This window comes from Rhinolophus ferrumequinum, chromosome 21 (assembly GCF_004115265.2).
Source record: "Rhinolophus ferrumequinum isolate MPI-CBG mRhiFer1 chromosome 21, mRhiFer1_v1.p, whole genome shotgun sequence".
Classification (NCBI taxonomy): Eukaryota; Metazoa; Chordata; class Mammalia; order Chiroptera; family Rhinolophidae; genus Rhinolophus; species Rhinolophus ferrumequinum.
In genome coordinates, this window is record NC_046304.1 from 26,641,324 (window position 1) to 26,654,377 (window position 13,054).

The following is a 13,054-nucleotide window of genomic DNA, read 5'->3' on the forward strand; positions in this document are numbered from 1 at the left end:
AATATCAACTGTCATTGGAAAATTAAAAAGGGGGTTAAGGTGAAGGGGAATAAGAGGTTCAAATTTCCAGGTATAAAACAAATAAGTCATGGGGATGTAACATACAGCATGAGAAATATAGTCAATAATATTGTTTTTTTCTTTTTTTTTTTTTTAAGATTTTATTGGAGAAGGGGAACAGGACTTTATTGGGGAACAGTGTGTACTTGCAGGACTTTTTCCAAGTCAAGCTGTCCTTTCAATCTTAGTTGTGGAGGGCGCAGCTCAGCTCCAGGTCCAGTTGCCATTGTTAGTTGCAGGGGGCGCAACCCACCATCCCTTGGATCGAACCGGCAACCTTGTGGTTGAGAGGACGCGCTCCAACCAACTGAGCCATCTGGGAGCTCAGTGGCAGCTCAGCTCACGGTGCCGTGTTCAATCTTAGTTGCAGGGGTGCAGCCCACCATCCCTTGTGGGAGTCGAGGAGTCGAACCGGCAAACCTGTGGTTTGCACTCCAACCAACCGAGCCATCTGGCCACCTGGGAGTTGAGCGGCAGCTCATTGACTTCATTCTAGTTGCGGAGGGTGCAGCTCGCTGGCACATGTGGGAATCGAACCAGCAGCCCATTGTGCCGAGTTCACACTCTAACCAACACAGCCACCCGTCCACCCCTATAGTCAATATTGTGATAGCATAGTACGATGTCAGATGGTTGCTGGACTTATCATGGTGATCACTTCTGTAGGTGTATAGATGTTGAACAACTATGGGGCATTCCTGAAACTCATGTAATATTGTATGTTAGCTTTTTGTTTTTAATAAAAATCTTTAAATTTAAAAAAAAAGATGAGTCCTCCAAAGAATTAATATTTGAAAACTTTATTTTCTCAAATGAGCACCAACACAGATTGGAAATAGGAGAGAAACAATGCACTTTTCTCTAATACTGAGTCACTATGTACAAATACAGGAAAAGGTGAAGACAAATTATTTGAAAATAATTATCTTTGTTATTGAAGCCAAGTGACCTGAAAAATGCCAACAACAACAAAAAGACAAACAATAGAAAGTAACAAAACCCAAACCCAACAAATACACTTTGTAAACACAAGCATAAATTCTGTATTGAAAGATAGTCTCTGCAGGTTGGAAAAGGGAACTCTCACTTTCACCAAAACGTTATACAAAAACATATGGGCAGATAGAATTTGGTAAAATGAGAATAGCTTGTCTCACCTTGGCTTTGCCTTTCACTACTGGCAGATTTCATGGTTGTATTTAAACTTTAAAAATTAATCCTCTCTTTTCTCTACCTAGAACACTAGCATGGTTTCTCATTTGAGGTGGACTCTTTTTAAAAATATGTAAGTTGATTGTGTTCAACATTTGATTTCTCAGCCTCTTACTGAACCTGAGGCAGTTTGACCTTAAAAAAAAAAAGCTGTTTACCAATAAAGTATGTATATTATTTGATTTATGTTCTCTTGACCCAAGCCAGTCAGTGTTTTACATGATGTGGCTTCTACAACAACTGGTGCCCTGGCATATGTGATGAGTACACCACACACATCTCAGCAATGCAGATTTGACTCTGCTTGATCTTCACAAACAACAGTTTTCCTTTACAGTCTGTAGAAGCTGATCACACAAAGAAAGAAAAAAGAACAAGCTGGCAACAGCTCCATGCTCAGGAAAACAAAATCCTCGTGGTTTGTGCTGTTGGTCCACTCAGAAACAAAACCACTACCAGAGAGAAAGTGAAGAAAAACCCAAGGTGTAAACTGTAGGTGTAGTGTCCCCAGTAAAAAAGAAAACAGGAGGCACAATCCAAAGTGCTTTTTGCACACGCACACACACACACACTCACTCACTCTCTCTCTCTCTCTCTCTCTCAAGATTCTAATTTGTTGGAAATTCTTCCAACAAGATCATTCACTCTAAGTTGTTACTAAATTTATTTGATTTTGTTTATTTTCTTTTCTAGCCAGTACTGGTGCAAGAAAACATTTCAGTTCTCAACCTGGTAATGAGTCTGCTCCTTTGGGAAAAATACAGAGGCATTGCTCTATTGCCTCCATCCAGACAAAAGTGAGGAAATCTATTTTTAAAAAAGAGTTCATTGGTGATCACTGTTTCCCTTAAAATATACTTCAAGAAATGCAGAGGAAACCATAGAATTTAAAAATGAAAATAAAAAGTGCTCTCAGGGGATCTGAGAAAACAGCACCAAATATATTATTTAAAAAATTAAATATTATTTACAAAAGTATATTTCACAAGCAACTGTTTCTTTTATATATATCCACTTGAAAATCTTTTTATAAAGGGGACACCTCTTTTTCACCGATCCACCAGTAAAGTTCATTCTATCCTATTTCCATGATCTTACTGTTACAGGAGTTGGGGCAGTTCTCGGTCAGGACCAGCTGACAGTCTGTGAGTGTCAACGTTGGCTGTATTTCATTCATGTCAAATCAGCCCATCAGCAGCCTGAGACCAATACCAAGGGTGGGATGGGGGATGGGGTGTAATCCAGAGCCACCAAGGCCACACGACATTGGGTGGCACAGGGGAGATGGAACTAGAGAGCCTATGGCTGGACTTCAGTTGAAAATGAAGGCAGCTTCTGGCTGAGGTATAAACTCCATGCCTTTCTCACTTCTCCCTTTCCCCTTTCCTATTCCCTGTACCTCGCCTAAGTTTTACATCGAATTCCAATTCCCTGAACCTACGGAGGGTAAATGGATGAGGTCTTTGGTTATGCTCTGAGTCAATAATTGGTGAGGAAATTAAAAAATGAACTGACTGAGGCCATGAGTTGATGCATCTCCATTGCTCAGTTGCGGTCTCTCCAAAACGACTAGACATTAGATAGACAAGCCATGAATGGAGTCAAAAGTTATAAGAAGCACTTTTGGTTTCATTGACATAAAGGGAAATCTAATGAGTTGGGTTTTTTTCCCCATGTAATTATGGTAAAACCAATATTTTACTCAGATCTCTCGCATCAAATATGGCACCATGCACCCACTGGATACTCAATGGATAGTAACTGAAAAAAAAAATCCAAATCAGGGTCTCATTGGAGCCTGCTCTGGTCCATGCAACAGAGACCCCATCCCCAAGGAAGAAGTGACACATCGGTCCCTTCTGCCCACTGAAAATCCTAGGGCACCCCATGTCTGGTTTCTAGGTCACCACATTCCATTTTTAGACAGAACACCTACCTGTGTTTAATAATCCCCATTTTCTTTTTATGGAAAGGAGTATCAATAGCCAGGACAGTCCCTGAGCAAAGGGGCTAATCAAAATCCATAAACAAAGGCCACTACCCTCAGGAGGGATAGAGAGGGAAACCTATGACTTCTGTGCTGGCAAGCCAGCTTAGGAATGTGTAAGTTGAAAACGTTTTTTATTTAGATCTTGGGCCTGGGAGTGCCTGGGAGCCAGAGGAGCTGTTTCTCTGGGAGCAGAAACAAAATACTTTTTCTGAACCTCAGTCTACTTTTTAGTTATATGGGGAGAACAACTTCATCTCCCAAGACTACCTAGTAAAGCACCAAAAGATGTGGGCAGGAAGCCTTTGGGAACACAATTCGATTTCTAAGAATCCTTTCGTTTTACAGAGGCAGTCTACTGCTGAATCTGGAGCTACCCTGCCTCCTGTCAGTGCTGCCATCCACCACTCCACTGTCAGGCCAGGACCATGCCCATCTCAGGTCCCCCGTTCTGCAATCAGCACACAGAGACACAAAAAGACATCTCCACATGGACTCATTCCCTGTGGGAATTTGGTTCAATTCTGAAAATGTCCTGGGTTGGCTGCTTGAATCTTGGTGAATCAATTTTACAGATTCTTATCTCCAAGACTTTTGTGACTTTTAAGATGAATATTCCTCTAGGGTCAGCCTACTTGGAGAGTGAGATACTGAGAATTACCTTACATAACCTACTCATATCTGAACAATAATATTTTCAGTCTCAGCAATGAAATTAACTCACTTAGATGAGTTTCGGTCATGCACCGTGTACTGGCTGAATCGCTGTAGAACAGGCTTCACAGTGTTGATTAAATGTAACGAACTCTTCTCTCTCATGAGCCTTACGAGGGTTTGTTCTCCACTTCCCCAAATATAACAAACTTTGGGTAGGGAAGTGGGGATTCTGGGGGGTGGGGGGTAATATTAGAATTTGTAACTTGAGATGTGACATCAAATTAAACCCTCCCCACTGCTGGACCACTCTGACAGTTTTTTTCCTCCATGCAAAACATTCAAGTCCAAGGAGAACAGCAAGGGGCAGGAGGAAGCTACCAGCCAACCTTGGGACTTTGTCTTCCACAATCTACAATGATAGAACTGGAGAAAAACACCCAAAACTCTACGTACAAATAATTGCTGATCTCACTGATGCTATTGCATACCAAAGAGGAACGATTCAACTAACCTGTAATGGTTCAAAATCTAAACTACTCCCGCCATTCCCCCACCCCCACCCCTTCCTTGCCACAATGCTCATTTCTTAGTGAGGGTCAGGGGGAAAGGTCAGACAGTCAGAAACGCTAACTGGTTCTACTTGTTTTCTTCTGGCCCAATATTGGAGCCATTTCTGCAGGAGCTCCCAAACTGCAGCCCTCTTTGTTCCCTTTCTCCCCAATTACTGATTTTACTTGGTTCCTGGTCAAAGCCTTTGGGGTGTTTTGGATCTTGCACTCATTGCAAACGGCAGTCCCCTCTCCGCTCACCTACAGGGGCTGAAGAGACAAAGAAGGTGACGAGAGGAGCAGTGAGGCATCAGAGTCATCAAAACCCATCTGGGCTCTTCCCCGAGTTACTCACTGCTGCCAAGACAAGCCCCCAACTCTGCCCAGGAGAACCAGGCTACTACCCTGCCAGCTAGAATTAGAGCCACTTCTTGTGCTCACATGCTAACCTGGCACATTTGGTGTCAGGAACAGAGAAGCTTCTGATCAGAGAGAATGCAGTCATGAGGTATTTTTTTTTCTCTTTGTCCTTTTAGACAAGTTGGTTATTTCAAGCCTAAAGTTCCCAGGTCTTCCAGGAGCAGCACAATGTTGTTCCTACCTCTACCCTCCCGTCCCCTGCCCACCCCCGGCACCCTCGAGGTTCCCCCCCTTTCCCTCCTCCTCACACCCCCGTGCTGTGCCACTGCTCTACTGGCCAGAGGCCATCAGGCAGCTCTTGCATGGGCCCTAGGGCCCTCATCAAGGTGGGCTGCTGCCATGCGGTGAGGCGTCTGTTCTTTTTGTTGTTTTCTTTTCAGCCAACACTAGAACAGAGAGAGAAGCCAGGATCAACTCACAAACAGATACAAAGCAAAGAGACAGAGGGACAGCGATTTAGAGGCCGGTCACCAGAGAGACGGCAGCAAGGTGGGAGAATGCCCCAGATGGCAAGGCCCCTAAATGGATGGAACCAAGTGTTCAGTCACTCTCTCACGCTTGGGTAGAATGTTCAGTTGGATGGCGTTCACGTGGACACTGGGTTGGGTGGCTATTCTCCGATCAGTCCCAGCCATTGTCCTTGATCATGTGTGCTAGCTCAATGATGTATTTTCCTTCTTTATATTTCTGGCTGCTTTCAAAGGCATGTTCCTAGGAAACACAAGGAAGAGAGAAGACACTGAATGACCGAAAAACAAGCAGGTGACTTTTGTAGCAAATGAGCAAAAGTGGGGCCAATGACAGGCATCAGGACCACGGAAGCACTGAGAGAATTCCCACCACGCAAGCACACGCTGTCCCTTTCAATTCACTATAGCACGCAGGCAACACTAGGACTTTCCCAGTATTTACAGAATTTAAGTATTGTGAATTTAAATGTTCTAAATATTTTCTCAATATTTCCAGTAGAGTTTCTTTAGGCTCTTTGCTCATTCAAGTCTTTGTCCAAATGTCACCATCTCAGTGAAGTCTTTCCCAATTACTCTACTTAAAATCACAACTGCAGCAATCCCTCTCCCCGTTTCCTGCTTTGTCTCCACAGCACTTACAGCTTTCAGTCATACAATATAATTTGGTTATCTATTTTGTGTCCTGTGTCTCCCACTACTACAGTATAAATTTCATGGAAGGCAGAGATTTTCATTTGTTTTGCTCATTGCGGTGTCCCTAATGCCTAGAAGACCACTTTGCACAAAATAGGTCTTCAGCTGCTGAAAGAATGAATGCACATACATAGCTTTTGTCCTAGGGGAACTCGGTTTCTGACACTTAGCAGAAATCTGTCCTATGGTGTATCCATAAAATTTCTGAGTCATAATTTTAAACTGTACTTTGCTAAGTTTAGAGAAAAAGACACTCAGGGAGCAAAAGTATTGTGGGGCCCCACAGGTCTCCTTTTAATTTCTTATCTTGCTGTTTCTCTGTCAAATGTGTGAAGTCTGTTTTTCCTTCACTGCCTTTCTCTAGGGAGGCAGGAGCTATTTGCACTCCAGGCTGAAGAATCTGGCAGCCCTCGAGCCCCACCCCGCTGCCAGGCCTCCAGAGGGAAAGCTCAGTACAAAGCACCTGGCAGGTGACCATCCTAAACTTGCATTGTGGGGGACCTTCCCAGCTTATAATGAGCCTCACAGAAAGAAGTCCTGTATAGGTATAGGATAAAAGGGCTATTTTACTAGCAGACAGATACATCCAAACATCTTGGTGCATCATCAGAATCATTAGATGGCTAAGCTGGTTGTACAGAAGCAGTGGACATCAGCTCTTCCTCCCGAGTCCCCATATAAGTAACTAAATCCTATAGTCGATAGGTTCTGGGCAGCATTTGTATGAACTGTATCTTCTGTGCTGGAGCTCAGGGGCTTTGGGTTTCAGAACAGGAGTTCAGACTTGAGTCTCTTGTTGAGAGAGGAATCGTTACACACAGTGGAGAAGGGAGGGGCAGGCACCAAAGAGAGAATGAGCAAATACACCACAGACACACACGAGCTGAGGACTCAGCAGTAATTTCCCTGACACTTCATTATTCCCCAGTGAGTGGGTGTCGTATGTGTGTATAAGAGGTGTGTATACAGCAGAGAATGTGGGTCAGGAATAAGACCCATTGTTCCATAGTAGTTGTGTTCAGGGTAGGAGAGAGGAAATAAAAACAAAACTAGGAAAGTGAGACTGTATCTCTATTCCACAACAACAAAAAGAAGAAAAGAAAACAAAAGAAAAAAAATCAACAGCCCTCAAGGCACAGGGCATTTGCAAACTGTCACAACTGGACTCCAGTGGACAGAGTACTACCATCTGGAGTTTACAACACCCCAGAGTGAATCCCACTTCTGCTTCCTAGTATCAGAAGCGTTGACAATTTACAGAATTATCAACTTTCCAAATTGGGATAATTATAGACACTTCGCAGGCTTCTTGTGAGGGTCAGAAGAAATAATGGAATGAAAGATCTGAGCATTGGGCGTGGCACCTAAGAGGTGAGCAATAAACAAACATTTGGGGCGACAGGTGTCTCTCCATTGTCCCGTGCATATCACTATACTTGTCAAACTGTTTTATCTGTTTACCTGTATCTTTTCCTCCTTGGTGTCACGACTGTACACCCCTTGAGGGCAAGGACGGGATCTCTTCGCTTTTGTATCCAGCACAAAGGCTTTCAATAAAGCTTTGTCAAAGGAGTGAATTATTTTAAGGAGTAAAACCAATCAAGTCAGATTTATCTTCTGTCTGTAATCCAACACCTCCTCAAAGGAGTAAGATAACCAAGAGGTTAGGAAACAGAAGGGGCAGGACATTTCTGGATCATCAACACCAGAACCGTGGCCCCCAGATCACCCAGAGGGGACCAGTGGCCGCACAGAAGGAACAGAATGGCCAAGGCCAGTTTCTCCCACAAGGAACAGCCAAGGCCGCCATAGGGAGCTCTGGCTAAACCATGCTGGCATCATGAATCACACTGTCTAGGTGTTTCTTCTTTCTCCTCCTGAACACATCCAGGGAGACGTAAAAGATGGACTCTAAAGGCAGTGCTGCTGCTCCACGGCGGATTCCACCTGCGGCAGTTTTTCAGATCTGCACTATTTTGAACTTTATTTAAATGGAAGCATGTTTTTATGCCTGGCTTCCATTGCTCAACATCATTTTAAAAATAGATTTCATATTTTTAGCACAGTTTTAGATCACATCAAAAAGGAGCAGAAGGCACAGAGGTTTCCCCTACACTCCCTGCTCCCACATAAACAACCTCCCCCACTATCAAAGTCCTGCAGAATGGTGCATTTGTGACAGTCAACAAACCTACACTGACACAGCATTATCACTCCGCCAGCGGTTTTGACTACTCCTTCACGCTCCTTCTGAAGCGAACTAATGCAGGTCCATATGAGCCAGCCCCACACTGACCCTAGGCAACTGACAGGACAGGAAATTTGAGGCTGTTTAAAAGATTTTTTTTTTTTTTATTGGGGAAGGGGAACAGGACATTATTGGAGAACAGTGTGTACTTCCAAGACTTTTTCCAAGTCAAGTTGTTGTCCTTTCAGTCTTAGTTGTGGAGGGCGCAGCTCAGCTCCAGGTCCAGTTGCCGTTCTTAGTTGCAGGGGGCGCAGCCCACCATCCCTTGCGGGAATCAAGGAGTCAAACCGGCAACCTTGGGGTTGAGAGCCCACTGGCCCATGTGGGTATCGAACCGGCAGCCTTCGGCGTTAGGAGCATGGAGCTCTAACCACCTGAGCCACTGGGCCGGCCGTGAGGCTTTTTATATGAAATAAAATGCCCTCCCAGAGATGGGAAGGTTCATTTTTCAATATCCCCATAATGACAGAGAGGGCAAAGAAGAGCACTGTGGGAAGAGCTTCCAATAATAATAACAGCAGTAACAATAGTACACGTTTATTTTCAGTGAACATGTATACCTCCTCCTACCCTGGCAGAGGACGCACTCTCCTAGGTACCAAGATGTGATAAATATTTGTTGAGTTAAGCAATGAAGGTATGACCGTCCAGCTGGGAAAGTCCAGCCATGACTATGTCTGACAGTGGACAGTAATTAACAATGTTTGAGGACGCCTAGCACAGTGCCGGGGACCTGAAATGTTCTGGGGACGTTTACGCCAGCATTACAGGGCATGGGCTCTGCAGCCAGACCATTCCCTGGACTCTATCCTGGTTTGGCCACATAATGGCTAGATAGCATTAGACATACTACTGTGTTTCCTGGAAAATAAGACCGGGTCTTATACCGTATTTCCCCGAAAATAAGACCAGGTCTTATATTAATTTTTGCTTCAAAAGACGCATTAGGGCGTATTTTCAGGGGATGTCTGATTTTTTCATGTACAACAATCTACATTTATTCCAATACAGTCATGTCATCTTCTTCTGGAACATCGTCATAACGTACTAAATGCGTCCGTCTGGCTGATGAGTTTCACTGGGACTTATTTTCGGGGTAGGTCTTATTTTCTGGGACACATGGTATTAACCTCCCTAATCCTCAATTTCCTCATCCATGAAATAAGGATTAAAATATGACCGATTCTCTAGGGATGCTGTGAAGAGCAAATAAAATAACGCATGTCTAGAATATGGTAAGCTGTCAGGAAATGCTATGTGCTATTATTATGATTGACTACATTAAAAGGTAAAAGGGTACGTATCTCAGGGGCGGGTGTGAAGGAATGAGTAGGAAAAGGGAACTAACTATAGGCGAAAGGGGAAGAATGAGAGTGGCAAACAGAGTGTGCCAGGAAGTGCCCTTTGAGCTCAGTTTCCCGTCCTGGTCTAAGACAATCCCCCCAGGCCACAGAAAGCTTTCTTCTACTGTGAGGCTCTCAGCTGTCCCCTTCGTGGCCTTCTCTCCATCAACCAGACTCCTCAGTACTTACATATTTCCAGCCCAGAGTGGTTTTGCAGTTTTCACAGTAAATGTCTGCGACTGCATGCAGTCCTGTTAGCAACACTCGCTCTTCTGCAGGCCCGCAGCCCACATTAACTCTATGCCAAGGGACAGAAAGAGAGAGAGAGAGAAAGAGAGGGAGAGTCGTTAGTCACATGTTCATCAGTTGTTCAAGCTGAGCTTCCAGCAGAAAATTAACCGAGCATGGCTGCCTCAAGGGAAGCCAACACCGGGGAGGGCATCCTCTATCACTGAAATCAGTTACAATCCCCAAAAGGTGGAAAATCTCTACTGAAGTGAATTTCAGGTCTGATTCAATGAGTCTACTGAAAAGAGTCGTTATGGTTGAGACTCTGGTTGGAATTATTCTAAAAAATGCTTTTAAGCTTGTGATGTAAGGGGACAAACTGACAACCACACTGTGAAGTCCAGCCACGAGCCCATCCAGCCTCAGAGCTTACTGAAGACTGGATGCAGCCGGAGATGGCAAACATGTAGGGCCAGGCTCGTCCTGATCAAGGCTGAGTGAGCCCTGGGGATCAAATACACTCTCCTCCTCCACAGAGCAGGCATTGTCTCAAGCCAAACATGCCAGATTGTTATTTTCACAGGTCATCAGGCTTGTGTGAGCTTCACCTTCCTTTCCCAGAGAAGAGGCTATACATGATGTGCCCAGGTAACGACTGAGGACTGTGGTAGATTGTGCGTCTGCAGGAGGGGATGAAGACTGTCTCCTAACTGGGCCTTCCCTCCAGCCTTAGGTCCTTCAACAGAGGTTGGTATCTTCTGTTCACCCGCTGTCTCTATCCCAACCACATATTGCACACCTGGTTAGAAGACCTCATGTTGAGGCTCTCAGAAGCACTTCAGCTTCTTCCCTATGAGACCACAGCCCTCTGATATACCTACTGGGGGTAATGAATATATTATTTTGAGCCAAAGATGCTTCCAAAAAAAAAATAAATTCCCCAAAGGTAACTACCATTTGTACAGAGTAATGCTCCATGTTTTTAATTTTTTTTATTTCTTGTGGCACAGAGGACAGGGTCCATTATTGAATTATCTTTGAGTGTTGTTTTTTTTTCCCCACCCCTTAATATTTGCACCAAACAGTGGATGTATTATTCAGAGACACTCACACTGAGTTAAAGAGGTATGCTCGTCCTTGACTTCCTTGGAACGACTGAAATGCAAGAAAACAAATCGATAGTTAGATGTCCATTTCACTCACCCATTCGGGAAACCAGCCCCAAATCACAACAGGCATGATCTTCCAGGACTGACACAACAGAAAGAAAACAGTAGGCCAGTTAATAGTCCAGCTGGCAGATGGCATAGCGGGAGGAGAAAGCAGAATAAGCAGAGCTACAGCGTCAGGGCCAGCCCACACTTGGGACTGTTTTCACCAGCCCAGGTGAGAAGATATGAAAAGCCCAAACTCCACAGTATCGTTAAAAACTTCTTCCCTCCTCACATGGTCTGATATAATGAATCCACCTGCGATTATTAATCCACATTGGCCTTTCCTAGACCCACTTGATTTCAGTTATCTGTGCTGGCCATAGCTTTCCTTGAGTTGTCTAAGGTATGGAAACCACTGCCAGCACCTTTGCTTGCCCTGCAGGGTCCAATCCTGCAGAAGACAGCAAAGAATCCCCTAGATGAGAATAAACCACCAAACCCACCTTCTCACTTGTCTTGCCTTCTTGTAGATCCTAACTGCCATGACAGTTACAACCCTCTAAATGGGAGCTCTCCTTTTGAGGTGTAAGCAACTTGATCTCTAGATCACAGGAATGCTCATTAAGCAGCAATCCCATTTTAACTTCAAGCTTAAATATGAGCTTCTTTCTTCCGGCGGGAGGGTGGTAGGGAAGAGGAGAAACAGGAGCCAGAGCTTGCCATGCAATTTGGCATCTACTTCCATTAACACAGCCCCTATCCGTGGTTTCCTCCTCTGGTTACACTGAAATGTCTGGCTGACATGAGCCAGCCGTGTTCTGCATTGCTGCCTGCATTTTTAATGTGATCTGACAATTGTACCCTGAATGAAAAATCCTAGTCTGCTCTGAAAACCACTCTGAAAAACAAACAAACAAATAAAGGGCTCTCCCATGACCTCTGTTATTCAATAGCTGGAGAAATCCGGGGGTGATTGGTTAACAGATGACCAGAGGGTAGGAGAGAACCAGACAGGACACAGATCACTGCACACAAGACAGTCATTGTCAGAAGCACAGGACTTTAGGGATCAGTGTCGCCAGCCGGAGAGAAAGGCAAAATTCTTGACTTGTTGAAAAACTGCCTTTGGGGCAGCTAGAATGTTGGTTGCCTCCAACATACATATGCACCAGAAGCCTTCGCTCCAGGTGTGGCTCCAGATGTTCCACAGCTGCTGCTCAATCCTAAACCAGCGCTTTCTCTTTCCCTTTGGGTCTTAAAACATCTCTCAGGAACATGGGAGCTCCCAGACTAAAATTGAGCATGAATACGAGTGTCACAGCTTCAAAACTTGGGACCTGGAAGTCCCTGCCAAGTGTTTGGATGAGACAATGTCCCAGCGACGCAAATCATAGATTTGGCCAACCTGACAGCTCAACCTGGGAGCACAAAGACACCCAAGCACTGCCAGTGCAGCAGAAGCTTCACCATCTGGCCCCACCAACCTCTGCAGTCTCTTTTCTTGCTACTTTCCCACTGTGTCCTTTGCTCTACTCAGGCCAAACCACATGCAGTTCCTGCATTTCACCAACTTTGCCCACTATGTTCCCGCAGGTGGGGAGGCTCTTTCACCGGACCAATCCTAAGTCTCAGCTCAGCTTCTTCTCTGTCGTAAGGCTTTCCCTGACCTTCCCAGGAAGAGGTACCCATTGGCACTCGGGTTCTGGACTCCTCTCGTTCCCCGTCATTTCTTTTCTTTGATTTTAAGAAGGAATTTGGACCAGCTGACTTCCAAGTCCCCTTCTAGCTCCAAAACCATATTCTCTTCTGATACCATGGTCCTAAATTATGGCTAACTGGGAGTGTCATCCTCTAAGAAACTTTTACCAAGACCTTTAAATTCAGAGCTTAGAAGAAGGTGGCTACGGGAAAACAAATTCTAGAAGAAAGCGGACAGGAAAATGACAACATAAAGCAACCCACTTATTTCTCAGATACTCACAGGTCATCTATTATCTGGCACAACTGCGAATGCAGGGAGAGAGGCAGCACTGG

At 44.7% G+C, this 13,054-nt stretch overlaps 1 protein-coding gene across 2 annotated transcripts in view; it reads right to left on the reverse strand.

The window, feature by feature from the left end:
• Positions 1-844: 844 nt before the first annotated feature.
• The window catches only part of YPEL2 (yippee like 2), a 58,268-nt gene continuing 46,058 nt past the window's right edge, over positions 845-13,054 (reverse strand). For both annotated transcript variants that reach the window (XM_033089168.1, XM_033089169.1), the window contains exons 3-5: positions 10,978-11,021; positions 9,828-9,936; positions 845-5,595 (exon numbers count right to left, since the gene is read on the reverse strand). In XM_033089168.1, the coding sequence (XP_032945059.1) occupies positions 5,506-5,595; positions 9,828-9,936; positions 10,978-11,021 (243 nt within the window). In that variant the 3' untranslated portion in view covers positions 845-5,505. The remainder of the gene's footprint in view (positions 5,596-9,827; positions 9,937-10,977; positions 11,022-13,054) is intronic.